Source organism: Chiloscyllium plagiosum, unplaced genomic scaffold (assembly GCF_037043375.1).
Source record: "Chiloscyllium plagiosum isolate Xiang-an unplaced genomic scaffold, Cpla_swu_hap1 HiC_scaffold_37, whole genome shotgun sequence".
Taxonomy (NCBI): Eukaryota; Metazoa; Chordata; class Chondrichthyes; order Orectolobiformes; family Hemiscylliidae; genus Chiloscyllium; species Chiloscyllium plagiosum.
The window spans coordinates 10,714,509-10,731,124 of record NW_028270175.1 but is presented as its reverse complement, the minus strand read 5'-3'; the positions used below and the strand labels follow the sequence as shown (position 1 = coordinate 10,731,124).

The 16,616-nt window shown below is 44.5% G+C and overlaps 1 protein-coding gene and 1 long non-coding RNA gene across 5 annotated transcripts in view; one reads left to right on the top strand and one right to left on the bottom strand.

The window, feature by feature from the left end:
* The window catches only part of agrn (agrin), a 531,414-nt gene extending 517,849 nt beyond the window's left edge, over positions 1-13,565 (bottom strand). For 2 of the 4 annotated variants that reach the window (XM_087980308.1, XM_087980309.1), the window contains exon 1: positions 12,506-13,565. In XM_087980308.1, the coding sequence (XP_087836434.1) occupies positions 12,506-12,700 (195 nt within the window). In that variant the 5' untranslated portion in view covers positions 12,701-13,565. The remainder of the gene's footprint in view (positions 1-12,505) is intronic. The other 2 variants (XM_087980310.1, XM_087980311.1) reach the window with 1 other exon arrangement.
* Positions 12,041-16,616, top strand: part of LOC148139760 (uncharacterized) — a 31,496-nt gene continuing 26,920 nt past the window's right edge. Inside the window, exon 1 of the long non-coding RNA XR_015753432.1 lies at positions 12,041-12,388. This is a non-coding gene — a long non-coding RNA (uncharacterized LOC148139760). The remainder of the gene's footprint in view (positions 12,389-16,616) is intronic.

Genomic DNA, 16,616 nt, shown 5'->3' with positions numbered 1-16,616 from the left:
TTGGAAGGGGAGCCAAGCAGGGAAGACAGTGGAGCTGCAACGGCAGGAGTTTGTGGGTTAATTTGGGAGACACAGCATTGGTGGTGATCCTTCAGTAATCACTGGAGTCAGGGAGGGTTGCAGAGGTCTGGAAGATGGCTAATGTAACACCCCTGTTTAAGAAGGAAGACAGAAGACAGGAACTTATAGACCAGTTAGCCTGACTTTGGTCATCGGGAAAATTTGAGAGTCTGTTATTAAGAATGAGTTTAGGAGTACTTGGAGGTGCATTGTAATATAGGGCTGAGTCATCACGGCTTCATCAAGACAAATATGTTAGACATAAACTATTTGGATTTCTGGAAGGCTTTTGACAATGTGCTGCTCAGGAGGTTGTTAAATAAGCCAAGAGCTTGGGAGAAGATTTGTAGCTCGGGCGCTCGTTGTTGTGGTTCTGTTTGCCGAGCTGGGAATTTGTGTTGCAGACGTTTCGTCCCCTGTCTAGGTGACATCCTCAGTGCTTGGGAGCCTCCTGTGAAGCGCTTCTGTGATCTTTCCTCCGGCATTTATAGTGGTTTGAATCTGCTGCTTCCGGTTGTCAGTTCCAGCTGTCCGCTGCAGTGGTCGGTATATTGGGTCCAGGTCAATGTGCTTATTGATTGAATCTGTGGATGAGTGCCATGCCTCTAGGAATTCCCTGGCTGTTCTCGGTTTGGCTTGTCCTATAATAGTAGTGTTGTTGCGAGACAACAACGACCTGGACCCAATATATCGGCCACTGCAGCAGACAGCTGGAACTGACAACCGGAAGCGGCAGATACAAACCACTATAAATGCCGGAGGAAACATCACAGAAGCGCTTCACAGGAGGCTCCCAAGCACTGAGGATGTCACCTAGACAGGGGACGAAACATTTGCAACACAAATTCCCAGCTCGGCAAACAGAACTACAATAAGACAAGAGCCTATGGGGTTAGAGGCAAGTTACTGGCAGAGACAGGGACTAGCTGACTGGCAGATGGCAGAGAGTATATATAAAAGGGAATTTCTCAAGATGACAGCAGGTGACTAGTGGAGTTCTGCAAGGATCCACATTGGGACCACATTCTGGACAAAAGAAACTGAAGGCGTTGTTGCTAAGTTTGGAGATGACACAAAGATAGATGGAGGGACAGGTAGTGTTGAAGTGGGGAGGCTGCAGAAGGGCTTGGACAGGCTAGAAGAGTGGTTCATAGAATACAATGTGGGAAAGCATGGTGTTATGCATTTTAGTAGGAAGAATAAAGGCGTGGACAATTTTCTAAATGGTGAAAAGCTTCACAAATCTGAAGCACAAAGGGACTTGGTCATCCTAGTTTAGGATTCTCTTAAGATTAACATGCAGGTTCAGTTGGCAGATAGGAAGACAAATGCAATGTTAACATGGAGAAGCTGTTTCCCCAGTAGGAGAGACTAGGACCTGACAGCACAGCCTCAGAGTGTAGGGACGACACTTTGGAACTGAGATAAGGGGGAATTTCTTCAGCCAGAGGGTGGTGACTCTGTGGAAGTAAATGCTGCTGAGGGCTGTAGAGGCCAAGACATTGAATGCATTTACGACAGAGATAAATAGGTCGTTAATTGGTAAGGGGGATCAAGGATTGTGGGGAAGAGGCAGGAGAACAAGGTTGAGAAACATATCAGCTCTGGTGAGATGGCAGAGGAGATTCAATGGGCTGAATGGCCTAATTCTGCTCCCATATTTTATGGTCTTATGAGCCACAGAACCCTTGATTCCCTTACGGCAGGTGGAATTATAGTTAACACCATTTCTGCTTCAGCCTGGCATGAACATCCTCGAAAAGCTGAATCTTGTGTCTATTGGAAACTAAAAATAGAAACAAAATGTTGGAAACACTCAGCAGGTCTGGCAGAATCTGTGGAGAGAGAAACAGAGTTAACGTTTCAGGTTTAGGACCTTTCATCAGAACTAGGAGCAGTCAAAACTGTCTCCCCCACCCCAACGTGTTAACAATGCTCCTCGGTTTTTACCAAGACTTGAGTGGAACAGTAACGAAAGCAAGATTTGTAACAGAAAAGCAAGCCCTGCCACTCCAGAGGAATGGTGTTGTGCACCTTTATCTGCCCAGCACTCAAACACCAAGATCAGAAAAGGGAGTCAGTCTCTGCACAGGACCAACTCACCCAAGTATTTGCCCTTTTCACTACTTCCAGAGAGAGAGGGTAAGTTGCAGCAAGGATCTCCTTAAAACCTTCTAACCAATTGTATGAGTGGAACTGAATCTCCATGTGATTGTTCGCAGCTTAGCATGACCAAGCAATACAGCTTTACCTAGCCATCCAAGGCACTTGTGCTAATATATTGTCCCTCATAATTCTCAGCAGAAACCAGTCAGCCTTAATTTCAATTCATAACTCATCTCTACCAGAGCAGCTTTAGAACGTGGTGATTAGACTCTGCTCCCCTGAAGCTAAGAAGGAAGAATTAAAGTCTTTGAGGGTTACTCTTCTTGATTACTGTCCAATAATTCCCATCTCAATTGTGTTACGGGGACGTTTAACAATGTAAGTGTCAAGTTCTACTGCGTGAGCTGTAGCATGATGAAACATAGCAGATCCACAATCATTTAAGAAGCCCACTAGACATAGGAGCAGAAGTTGGCCATTTGGCCCATTGAGTCCGCCCTGTCTTTCAGTAAGATCTTGGCTGATCTGGTAGTTCTCACCTCTACTTTCCTGCCTTATAACCATAGCCCTCAATTTCCTTACTGATTAAAAATCTGTCTGTCTCAGCCTTGAATATACTTAATGGCCCTACCTCAAAAGCCCTCACCAGCAAAGAATTCCACAGAGTCACCAATCTCAGAGAAGAAATTCATCCATAGCTCGGTTTTAAATAGGCAGCCTTTGTTCTGAGATGATGCACTCTGGTCCTGGACTTTCCCACAAGGGGAAACATCATTTCTACATCCAATCTGTCAGGTCCGTTAGGAATCTTGCATGTTTCAATAAGGTCACCTCTCATTCGTCTAAACTCCAGTGAGTACTGGCTCAACCTACTCAGAACAAAGAAGGTTTACAGTCTAGGAACAGGCCCTTCAGCCGTCCAAGCCTAACCCGATCCAAATCCACTGTCTAAACCTATAGCCCAATTCCTAAGGATCTGTATCCCTCTGCTCCCCACCTACTCATGCATCTGTCCAGACGCACCTTAAATGAATCTACGTTGCCTGCCTCTACGACCTCAGCTGGCAACACATTCCGGGCACTTACCACCTTGTTCCAGGCACCTACTACCACCAACCTTTCCACATAAGACAATCCCTCCACACTTGACAATCCCTCTTCTCTCGAATGCTTCCAATACCAGTTATTTTTCTTTAGATAAGGAAACTAAATCTGTTCACAGTATTCTAAGTATTGTTTGACGAGTACTTATTATAGTTTTAGGAAGAACTAGGCCAACAATTTCATCTGTCATATAAGACCATAAGACATAGGAGTGGAAGTAAGGCCATTCGGCCCATCGAGTCCACTCAGCCATTCAATCATGGCTGATGGGCATTTCAACTCCACTTACCCGCATTCTCCCCGTAGCCCTTAATTCCTTGTGACATCAAGAATGTATCAATCTCTGCCTTGAAGACAATTAGCGTCCCAGCCTCCACTGCACTCTGCAGCAATGAATTTCACAGGCCAACCACTCTGTGGCTGAAGAAATGTCTCCGCATTTCTGTTCTGAATTTACCCCCTCTAATTCTAAGGTTGTGTCCACGGGTACTAGTCTCCTCGCCTAACGGAAACAATTTCCTAGCATCCACCCTTTCCAAGCCATGTATTATCTTGTAAGTTTCTATTAGATCTCCCCTTAATCTTCTAAACTCCAATGAATACAATCCCAGGATCCTCAGCCGTTCCTCGTATGTTAGACCTACCATTCCAGGGATCATCCGTGTGAATCTCCACTGGACACGCTCCAGTGCCAGTATGTCCTTTCTGAGGTGTGGGGACCAAAACTGGACACAGTACTCCAAATGGGGCCTAACCAGAGCTTTATAAAGCTTTATATATACAAAAAGAAAACAAAGAACTGTGGATGCTAGAGATCTGAAACAGAAACTTCTGGAGAAACTCAGCAGGTCTGGCAGCATTGGAATTTCAGGTCCAGTCATCCTCCTTCTCTCCACGCATTCTGCCATATCTGTTGAGATTCTTCAACAATTTCTGCTTCAATTTCATTTGTCTTGCCTACTATCTGCTGACCTCCTGCTGGCTTTTAGTAATGCAAGCAGAAGAACTCCCAAATCCCTCTGTGCTGCAGCCTTCTTCATTTAACTATTATTCAGCTCCTCTATTCTTCCTGCCAAAGTGTATAACCTCATATTTTCTAACATCAGATTCTATCTGCCAGATTTTCGCTCATTCACTTAACTGGTCTATAACGCTCTGTAGACATTTTTAATCCCCACCATTCACCTTCCCAATGATTTTTGCATCATCTGCAAACTGAGTGATAGTATCTTCACTTCCATCCCCAAATCATTATGTATGCTAAACTGTAAATAATTGTGGCCCCAGCACTGATGCCAGTGGTACTCCACTTACCATCCTGAAAAAGCCTCCTTTATCCCAAATCTGTCTTTATTAGCTAATCCCCTACCTGTGTTACTCCCCACCCCAACAACATGGGCTCTTATCATATTAGATAGCCAAATGTTGGCACCTTTATTAATCCTTTTGGACATCCAAGTACATTACATCTACTCCTTCCCCTTTAGCTATCCTGCACGTCACCTCCTCAAAACACATTTGTCATGCATGCTTTCCCTTTCATGAAGCCAAACTGATTTTGGATACAAAATTGGATCGAAGGCAAGAGAGAGGGTCTTGATGGAGGGTTGCTTTTCAGACTGGAGGCCTGTTACCAGTAGTGTGCTGCTAGGATTGGTGCTGGGTCCACTACTTTTTGTTATTAGTTTAAATTATTTGGATGTGAACATAGGAGGTCTGGTTGGTAGGTTTGCAGATGACACCAACATTGGAGGTGTAGTGGACAGTGAAGAAGATTACCTCAGAGTACAAGAGATGGGCCAATGGGTGGCAGGTGGAGTTTAATTTAAATAACTGCGAGGTGCTGTATTTTGGAAAGGTAAATGAGGGCAGGAATCATACACTTAATGGTAAGGTCCTGGGGAGTGTTGTCGAACAAAGAGACCTTGGGAGTGCAGGTTCCCTGAAAGTACAGTCGCAGGTAGACAGGGTAGTGAAGAAGGCATTTGGTACGCTTGTCTTTATTGGTCAGTGCATTGAGTATAGGAGTTGGGAGGTCATGTTGCAGCTGTACAAGACTTTGGAATACTGCATTCAGATTTCCCAGCTATAGGAAGGATGTTGTGAAAGTTGAAAGATTTCAGAAAAGATTTACAAGGGTGTTTCCAGGATTGGTGGGCTTGAGCTATAGGGAGAGGCTGCATAGGCTTTTTTCCCTTTTCTTTGTCAGCTTTTGTTGATTTTTAAAATGCTCCCAATTCTCTGGCTTATCTCCATTTCTTTGCTACACTTTTTTAAAAAATTGACACTACCCTTGACTTATCTGTTGTGTAAGGGGCCTTGCTACATTCCCATGAGACAGCAGTGATTCCACATCTAAAACACAATTGTATGGAGCACTTTGGAACAAGCGTAGACTGATCGAAAGCCGTTATAAAGGACAAGCTCTTCCTTCTGCTACCTCAGTGCTTTGCCCTTTGTTCTCAAGTATTTCCACGGAGCAAGGTCAGTCTGTCGCAGTTAAGGTTAGCGTTTGCTTAGCTCACACAAAGCAAAGTAAAAATAAAAGTGTGTTTGGAGGAATTTTTCCCATTCCTTCAAGTAAAATCCAAGCCAACATCTGAAAAGGCATTGGCTTACAAGTAGAGGGAAGGAATTTCTCACTCCAGCCTAGTGCTCGTCGCAGGTTTGAAATTTACTTTTCATATAAATCTGGAACTGATGCGTGGTGAGGCTTCCTGCATTAAATAGTGTCAATCAGCTCTGAAAGCAAAAGGCCACTGATAGCTGTCATGTTGTTCCCACCCCTCCCCCAATTGCTAGAGGCATTTTCAAGAGGTGAAACATCAGACCTTCAAATGTCTGAGAGAATCAGTGAGATATATTTCAGTGGGTCTCACATGCTGTCTTTTTATTAGCTATCTGCTTGCTTCCCACGTTGGTATCCATGGGGCCTGTGCAGAACAGTACGAGGGGATGGACTGGGATAGGGAGCAATTGGTTTCAGTCTCTAAATAGAAAGTGAAAACGACAAAGTGCACCCGACCTCCCCGTAGTTTAAATCAACGCGCCATTTATTTCAAGCCACTTGGGTACGTTACATATTTTTCTTGGGTGAATCACCTCCTGGTGCCTTGGTGGAAGTCTTGCCAGCATCGACTTATCTACCGGACAGCACATCTTCTATCCAGTGATCGAAACTGGTCTCCTGTTTCACTTGTCCCCTGTTCAGAATAGTAATCTCAGTTGCGACGTCTAATATGTGAGACAGTGGATCTCAGATCATGAAGGGAGATGGTGGTGTAATGGCTAATCATCAAGTGGCCCAGGTTCATAATCTGGGAGCATGGTTTCAAATGTGCCAATAATATATCAAATAAAATCACCAGGATAGCTGGATTCAATAAATAAACCTGGAATGTAAACTAAGTCCTGGTGGTGGTGACCTTGACAATTATTGTTTTTAAATATAAAAACCATCATGCTTGCTAAAGTCCTTTAGGGAAGGAGATCTGAATCTTTATCTGGTCTGGCTTAATGCACCTCCATTCTCAAACTCTTAGCTGCCCTCTGAAATGGCTGAGCAAGCTACTCTGTTCAAGGGTAATTAGGAATAGGTCTTGCCACCAATGCCCAAATCCCATGAGAGAATACGGTAAACAAAACAAAAGTATCAGTTTACTTTCTTAGCCTGGGCAGCACTGGTTTGGGCAAGGACATCTCAAACTTATCAGCTGGTTAAACTGAGGCACTGCCATGGTCCAACTCCAACCTGCCAGAGAGTAACGAGCTGTAGGCCAGTGAGGAGAGAGTTAGGCTCAGATTTGACTTCTCACCCACTCCAAGTAGCCATCATCACGTTCACACATTGATTTTGGCTGGGGTAATTTAAAATGTGCTTCTCATGGAATAGGATTAGGGAAAAGGGAAATTCCAACAGCTTGAATTTAACCTTGCCTTCATTCAATGTGCCCACGTTTCCTGTTTCTTCCAAGAGTCACTCAATAGCGCTGAGCAATAGGAACACAGACTGAAATTTTCGACTCCATCATCCAGCAGCTTGAAAGCCCTGTGCTTTCTGGATCACAGCCTGTGTGCTATCATTTTAACAGATAGTTCCCTAGTGATCAAACATGATGCACTTGCTGGGTAGCGATTTGAAAAGTCTCAATATATTGATAGTATTATAACTCTATTACATTGTCCCAGTTACAATCCAGAGACACTAGGAGGTGATGTGGACAGAGTTATGACCAGTTAATAAAAGCAAATTACTGCGGATGCTGGAATCTGAAACCAAAAGAGAAAACGCTGGAAAATCTCAGCAGGTCTGGCAGCATCTGTAAGGAGAGAAAAGAGCTGATGTTGAGTCTAACTGACCCTTTGTCAAAGCCCTTTGACAAAGGGTCAGTTAGACTTGAAATGTCAGCTTTTTTCTCTCCTTACAGATGCTGCCAGACCTGCTGAGATTTTCCAGTATGACCAGTTAATGTTGCCCCCTGTCCAGTCTAACGGTATGATTCACTGTGCATGACCAAGCTTCCTACCTATTACCCACCATGACCCTATTTTAAGGATTGAAGTTCAAAGTTTGTGAGAAGATTTATACCTTGGGTGCTCGTTGTTGTGGTTCTGTTCGCCGAGCTGGGAATTTGTGTTGCAGACGTTTCGTCCCCTGTCTAGGTGACATCCTCAGTGCTTGGGGGCCTCCTGTGAAGCGCTTCTGTGATGTTTCCTCCGGCATTTATAGTGGTTTGTCTCTGTCGCTTCCGGTTGTCAGTTCCAGCTGTCTGCTGCAGTGGCCGGTATATTGGGTCCAGGTCGATGTATTTGTTGATAGAGGCATGGCACTCATCCACAGATTCTATCAACAAATACATCGACCTGGACCCAATATACCGGCCACTGCAGCGGACAGCAGGAACTGACACTTGGCATACTTCTGCTTCTATCTCGATCTTGTGTTGTTGGCTCATCTCGATTTTGCTTCTGGTCCCCTGTCCACATTGCCATGTCTCCTTCTACTGGTTGCCCCCAGTACCTAGCACAGCCCGTCCTTCTGTATGTTAGCCCAGGCCAAGTCTTCTCAAAGTGGGTGTTGGGAAGGTTAACCTTTGATCCCATTCCCAGTTCCCCATCCAATCTCCACCTCCCTCAGTTCATCCAGAATCCAAAAATCCACCAACCCTGACTGTTTCTCATATGTGTGCTCCACACCCGAGCAGTCACAGCTGCTCCAAAGATTCACTTCATTTCGAGCCAAGACTCTTTCTCCCTTAACTCGGTCTGAAATGATCAATGGCTTACCCTGAGGCTATGCCTCGGAGTTCCAGGCTCACAGCCAGGAAAAGCAACCTCTCAGCTTCTAACCTGTTAAATGTTTTCAGAATCTTCATAAGCTTCAAGAGATCAATGCTATTTTTTTTAACAAACTCCAAAATCTCGTCCCACTCCATCTAACCCCTCCTCAGACAGCAACGTCTCAGACCAGCTATTAAGAGCTGATGCTTGTGCTCTCCCACCAGTTTTCACATTAAACAAGGATTGCCCTGTAAAATTAGTCAAAGTGGTTGCTTGTGAGAGTAGTATTTTGGACCGACTTGAATGCTGTTCAGCTTTTACAAAGAGTAAACCACCCACAAGTTATAATTGCAGTGACTCTAAACAGAATGACTGTCGGTTAATTGGTTATTTCCACGTAGTGTTGAGAACATGGAAATAGGTACTAACAATAACTTCCAAGGATATTATAACCATATTACAGTCTATAACAGAATTATCCTGTTACCTGTGTAGGTAATGCAGTGTAGTCACTGGGAGGGGAGTCATGGCTGTAATGGTAATGTCACTGGATTAGCAATCCAGACCCCCAGACAAACACGCTGCAAACATGAGCTCAAATCCCTTAATAGCATATGCGGAAATTTGGATTTAAAAAAAAAAAAATATCTGGTATAAAAACTGGCCTAACCATCATTGATTGTCACTACAAATCCACTTGGTTTACTCATGTCCTTTGAGGAAGAAAATCTGTTGCCCTTACCTGGTCTGGCCTACATGTGACTCCAGACACATAGTAACGAGGTTGACTCTTAACTGCCCACCAATAAAGTAAAAACAATGACTGCAGATGCTGGAAACCAGATTCTGGATCAATGGTGCTGGAAGAGCACAGCAGTTCAGGCAGCATCCGAGGAGCTTCAGCAAAATCGACGTTTCGGGCAAAAGCCCTTCTGGTCTGTGATGCTCTCATCCCATGAACAAATGAAAAAAATCTCACAAAACAGAAGGTTTTGATGCTAACATCAACAGTGCAGATAACAAAAATTTTTGACTACGTAATACCCTTGGAATAGTAAAACATTCCATGGAACTTAATAGGAATGTAATCAAATAAAATTTGAAACCAGATCATCTCTGAGATCATAGAATCCCTAAAGTGTGGAAACAGGCCATTTGGCCCAACAGGTACCACACCGACCCTCCAAAGAATATCCCACCCAGATCCATTCCCCTACCTCTATTATTCTACATTTCCCCAGGCTAATGCACCTAACATACACATCCATGTACACTATGGGCAATTTAGCATGGCCAATCCACCCTAACCTGTACCGCTTTGGATTGTGGAAGAAACCAGAGCACCCGGATGAAACCCACCCAGACGAGGAGAATGTGCAAAACTCCATACAGACAGTCACCCAAGGCTGGAATCAAACCTGGGTCCCTGGCGATATGAGTCAGCAGCACTAACCACCAAGCCACTGTGCCAAAAGCTTCAAAGAAATTATCTTTAAAGGGCTTCTTAAAAGGAACAGAGTTGGGGGGGGGGGGTTATAAAGGGAATTCCAGAGCTCAGGACCTTGCAGTTGAAGTCACCAGTGTTGGGAGTGATTAAAATTGAAGATGCACAAGAGGCCAGAGTGGTACCATCACTGGGGCTGTTGACCCGTATAGCATTCTGGAGACCTAAGTTCAAATCCTGCCATGGCAGATGGTGAAATGTGAATTCAATAAATATCTGGAATTAAGAATTTAATGATGACTGTGAATCAATTGTCAAGAAACCCCATCTGGCTCACTGATGTTCTTTCATAAATGAATCTGCCATCCTTACCTGGTCTGGGCTACATGTGATCCCAGACCTACAGCAATGTGGTTGACTCTAACTGCCCTCTGGGCAATTAGGGATGGGCAATTAATGCTGCATAGTCACCCCCGAATGAATTAAAAAAAATTGGAGTTGAAGAGCTGTAGAAGATTAGAGAGATAAAGGAGGTGCAAGACTACGTAGGGATCTGAAAGTAAAAATGAGAGTTATTAATATGAGATTCCACTTGGTGAGCTGGAATGGTTAATGAACACTGGTGATGGTTGGATGTGACTTGGTGTATGTTAGGATACAAGCAGCAACTGTATTAGCAGTCACTAGCAATATCATCTGAAGCTTCAACTGACATCGACAATGTGGAGTAACCTTACTTCAGTTCATGCTGGAGATAGAATTAGCTTGTGTCAGTGAATGGCAATAAGGACACTCCAATTAGCCTCAGAGACTTCCCCATTTCCAAATTCAGGGGCTGCGAAAGGTTGAAGGAGCATCACTGCGATGGTTGGAAACACGCAATGAACAGCAGACACACAGGGACGACAGATCTTAACGAGTGAAACCAATGGCTATGGAGCCACGCCCTGAAGTAATTTTTGGGAGGTGGGGTAAATTGGATTAACATCACATTTTTGCAGCATTCCAAAGAAATCCTGAGAATTCCTCCACAAAGTAAAGCCAAAAGCTGACAGGTTGCATTGCAATAGCTCATGCAGTTCAGTGCTGAGTCATGCAGATCAACACAGTCCAGTTTCAATCCATGGTCTGCACAGAGTTAGCTCATCTCAGCAGTGCGGACAATTCAACAAAAGAAACTTGTTGAGGACAGAGGAATTCCCCCCACCGTCCTCCCCAACGCCCAGATGAAAATCGAATCAGGTGCACTAGCACAGCAGATCAAGTAGCTGCCTTGAAATAAGGGCATTGGTGAAACGGGCTGTGACTCCCCTCAATGGTGAAATTAATTGACAGACCCTCACTGTCAAGCCTCGTGTATTTAAATATGGCTCACTTGGTGAAACCAGAGAGCTTCGAGTTCATGTCCCCACCTTCAGGTGAATTGAACACATGACTCTTTTCCCTCTCACACCGAGAGAATTTGTTCCCATCTTTTACGGATGAGTTGCTACCCACTCCCCCCCCCCCCAAAAAAAAACCCACCACAGTTCCCTTCAACAATTCATTCAAGACACTGCTAAAACCTCATTGCCAAAGTCTTAGTGGTCTCAGAACCAGTTACACTTCCAAACAGACACTGTTTTCTTTGTAAAATTTAATTACTAATTTGCCCTTTCTTAAACAGAAATGTCAAATTAACCTTCCAACCCTAGATCTCCTCAACTACAAGTCAGTCCAAGATGATCCATATAAATCTATAATCTACCAAAATATTATTTCTTTTAAACAGTCTAGAGTTCAGTGCAGAACCAATGAACTGGAATGTAGCAGTCCAACTGAATCAGAAATGTAAGCAAACTTATATTAGTACAGGTCGGAATTCCTGTGCAGAAGTTGCTGGGCATGTTGCTCCTGCAGCTATAGTGTTTAAAGATTACTCTTTGTAGTTTTTAAGTAGCCTGCAGCCATGTTAATTCGAACAGGCACCAATCCCACCTTTTTACGAGTTTACTCATTGTAACCCCACTGAGGGTGAGAGTCAGCATTACCAGCGAGAAGAAAACTTCCCCTGAAAGCTCACCAAAGCTTTAAGGAATGAACAAAGACATTGAAACTGAACCATGGCCCCAACTCTTGGGCTGTTTACCAATTCAATCGGCGCCTTGAAATAATGAAACCGGGTTTACAGACAGACAGAGGCTGTCACCCACCTCCAGGACCCACAATGGAAGTGAAAGCCAGCCCTTTCCCCTTGGTAGAAATTAATGTGTAACATTAAGGGAGAAAAGGTCAGATTTCAGCTGCGTGAGAATCGCACCTTAACCCAACCCTTTGGATCAGACAGATTCTCGCTAACCGGACTTCGAAAAACGAGGCTTTCAAAAGAGATGAAATGAGTTAATTCCCAAGCAGGTAAGATCGAATGTAACATGCAACAAGTGGCGTGTAGACAGTCGCCTTTAATCAGAGAGAGTGTAAGTTCCAGCCGATGCAGTTTCTCGCTGACACACACACACTCTCTCTCCTTACCTTACAGGAGTAGGTGTTGTACACGGGATCCACGTTCATAATCTCCTCCACCGTTCCCGTTAAGACCACATTCGCCTCTTCTTCCCTACTCTCCAGCTCCTTTTCCGGGCACAAACCCCAGGAAATATCGACAGCGAGAGACAGCAGCAACAACTGGAGGGGGAAAGTCATTTTCCCGGCGCCCTGTTCTCTCATAGTCCCACTCAGTGAGAAGTGGGGAGATGTTTCTGTGTTTTTCTGTCTTAGAGAGCGTGCAGAACTCCTGAGCTGCTGCTACAGCCCCTCCCGGTACCTTGGCTGGGTCCCCCCCCAAGACTTTTAAGACATGGGAAAGGGGGAGGGTTAGGATTGAGGGGGAGTTATGCTTGCACCCACCCAGGAACAGACAGAGATGCAGCCAGCGAGAGCAGTAAAGGCTAGCTCACACAAAGCTCCAGTCTCTCTCTCTCTCTCTCTCTTTCTCAGATTTGCATAATCAGAATACAGATCAGCAACCCTCTCTCTCACTCCATTCACTCTCCTGATTGCAATACACAGCAGCTTTAAAAACACCACCCCCCGGAAATGCAGCTAAGAACCCCGGCGTTAATCAATAACCGCACGCAGACGTGATCAGACTGCTCGCTCCTGGGTGAGACAGAATTCCTACTGGGAATTCAAACGTCAAATCAGAGATTAACCTGGGCTCTGTGTGTGTGTGCACCCCCCGTTGCTGAAGCCTGCATTGTCTGATGTTCCTTTTTTTCTGAATCAAGTTGCAGTCTATGGTGCAAGGCTATGCATCAGACCATCAATCCCAGAGAGGCACGAGTGAGTAATGGTGCCCGGGACAACTCGGGAATTTGGTGTCAGGCAGTATCTGCTGCCCTACTCCCAAACACACAACCGAATGATGACCTTGTGCGTTCTTAATTGGCTTGCCAAAAAGTTAAGGCAGCTCCTCAGGGGTCCAACTCATTTCAAAGGACCTGATGTACCCTGCAAGGCTATGGACCAGCAACTGGAGAGAGGGATGACAGTGGGGTGGGGCTAGTTTATTCAGCTGATACAGACACGATAAGCTGAATGGCCTGTTCTTGTACTGTAACCTTTCCACAGTTCTATAATAAAGACCACCACCAGTTAGTCTCTGTACTCTATTGTTCAGCTGTGTGTTTCAATTGCACCATATCCAGCTTTCTTTCCCAGGTAAAAACAGAATGAACTGCTGCAAATCAGAAACATTAACAGAATTTGCTGGAATAGCTCAGCAGGTCTGACATCATCTGTGGAGAGAAATCAGGGTTCACCTTTCGGGTCCGCTGACCCTTCCTCGGAACTCAGTTTTTTAAAATTTGCTTTTCCGGCAAATTCTGAGGAAGAGTCAGCGGACCTCAAACGTTAACCCTGAATTCTCCTCACAGATGCTGCCAGACCTGCTGAGCTTTTCCAGCAATTTTAATTCTGTTGCACTCTAAGGTGTTGCAGGTATCAGGTCTGGGGTGTTCTCTGTGTTGTTGTTGTATAACTCTAGGCCATATCCCAGGATTTGGGAGGTCACTGGCCAGGTAAACATCTAGGTGGAAGTTGAGAGACAACCACATTGCTGTGGGTTTGGAGTCCCATGTAGATCAGATCAGGTAAGGATGGCAGTTTCCTTTAAAGGGCACTAGTCAACCAGAACATGAACAAAAATTGCTGGAGAAACTCAACAGGCTTGACAGCATCTGGAGAGAAAAAGCAGAGTTAACATTTCAGGTCCAGTCACATTTCTTCAGTGAACCAGATGTGTTTATCAACAGTTTTGTGGTCATCATTAGACTCTTAATTCCAGATTTTAATTGAATTAAATTTCCATTATCTGCCTTGATGAGATTCAAACACAGGTCCCCAGAACAATCCATGAGTCTCTGGATCAACTGTCTAGTGTCACTACCACAAGACCATTACTTCTCCTGCTTTCAATCAGAATAGACAGAGTCCAAAGGGATGTCATGTGCAATTCTCTAAACTAGAAGTTTGAATGAGGCAATCTCTGAGAAATATCCCAATGTCACCCAATGATCACCTTTGTGTGCACTACATCAATCTCTGTGTACACTCTTGGTACTCAAACATCCCGTGTCACTACCTGCCAACACACACTGAGACAAAGAACTCCTACTGGGAATCCAAACGTCAAATCAGAGATGAACCTGAGCCCCCCACCCCCCAAAGTGTATTGTCTGATGTTCCTTTCTTTCCAAATGGAATTGTGTCTGTGGCGCAAGGCCATGCCTCTGGTCATCAATCCAAGCGAGGCAGCACAGAGGCTCAGTGGTTAGCACTGCTGCCTCACGGTTTGCATATTCTCCCTGGGTCTGCGTGGGTTTCCTCCGGGTGCTCCAGTTTCCTGCCACAGTCCAAAGATGTGCAGGTTAGGGTGAATTGGCCATGCTAAATTGCCCACAGTGTTCAGGGATATGTAGTCAGGGAAATGTAGAGTAATAGGGTAGAGGAATGGGTCTGGATGGGATACCCTTTGGAGGGTCCATGTGGACTTGTTGGGCCAAGTGGCCTGTTTCCACACTATGGGGATTCTATTATTCGATGATACTGCCCCGAATGATGAGTGTTGGATGAATTTGTCCATGTTCCTGGAGAAAGTTCCAGTCAGTTAGTCATTGTTCCTCATGGAAAGGTTTGTGCATTGAAACACCTTTGACTACCAGTCCATTACACGGTGGTCAGCACATAACATACTTGAGGCCCTGTAAGGAAGGAGATGGTGGATCCTAAACGGATGGATCCTTGAACAGATTGTTAAAGTCATTCGGTGGGAGACCTCACTGCCACAACTTCCAAACAAACAGCAAGGTGCAGCTCCCTAGTGGTGGGGAAGGCTCTCTCATCGGATTGCACATCCAATAGCTGAGTGCCAATGCACACCAAGAAACTGACAGGCATTATTGTTTGGAATGTACCTTCGCAGAGGTCAGGAAAGAGGTGCGAAGTTGGGCACCGTTCATCCTGAGCAAATAACACAGGGCTCAGCACTCGAAAGAAAACCGAAATGTGAACACACTTTCTCATCAGGACCTTATCACGGATCTCCTGTGGCATGTGGAAGGATTTTCCCAAGGTTAATTGAGCTATTGTGACTGGAATAAGTCTAGGTTTGACTCCTTGGCCATTCTGATTAAATCGAAAGCAGCATGGCCAAACCCAAGATCATAAATTTGGGAATACTTGATTTTGAGGGACTGAGTATAGGACTAAGGGAAAATAAGATGGGCAACTACATTAACAAGCAACACTACATACTTAGGAACACAGGTACAGGAGTAGGCCATTCAGCCCATCAAACCTACCCCATCATTCAATATGATCATGGCTGATCAAACATTTCAATGTCTTTTACTCATCCCCCATCCTCATAATCCTGTACTCCAGGGTTAATCAGAAATCTATCACTCTCTACCTTCGGCATTCTCAAAGACTGAGCCTCCACAGCCCTCTGTGGTAGAGAGTTCCAAAGGTTCATCACCCTCTGAGTAAAAACGTTTCTCCTCAATACTGACCTCAGTGACATTCCCTTTATTTGTAAATTGTGGCCCCAACCAGGGAGATCATCTTAGCTGCAACTACCCTGTCATCCCTTTAAATATTTTGTAGTTTTCAATGAGATCACCTCACATTCTTCAAAGCTGGAAGACATACAAACCCCGTTTGCCCAATTTCTCTTCATCAGTCAGTCTTACCGTCCTGGGAACAAGTCTTATGAATCTTCACTGTTCTCCTTATGCAAACAATGGGAAACCTTTAAAACAGTATTTAAGAGATTGCAGGAAAATGCACTCCGCTAACATGAAAGAGCAACTAACCTTTTACAGTATTCCCTGGATGAATGAAAGCACAAGGGAGCATTTTGATGATTGGGAAAACTCATATGTTATGTGCAGATGAGTGCATAAAAAGAGAGAATATGAAGAGATTAGGACAGAAATGTTTAAAAAGTTAATTATCAAGGAGCATACCATGTTAATAATACATTAGTCTATAAGATTGTGAGACATTGGATCAGAAGTAGGCTATTCAGTCCCTCATGTCTGCTTCACTGTTCACACCATAGCAAACTCTATGATGGTCTGTT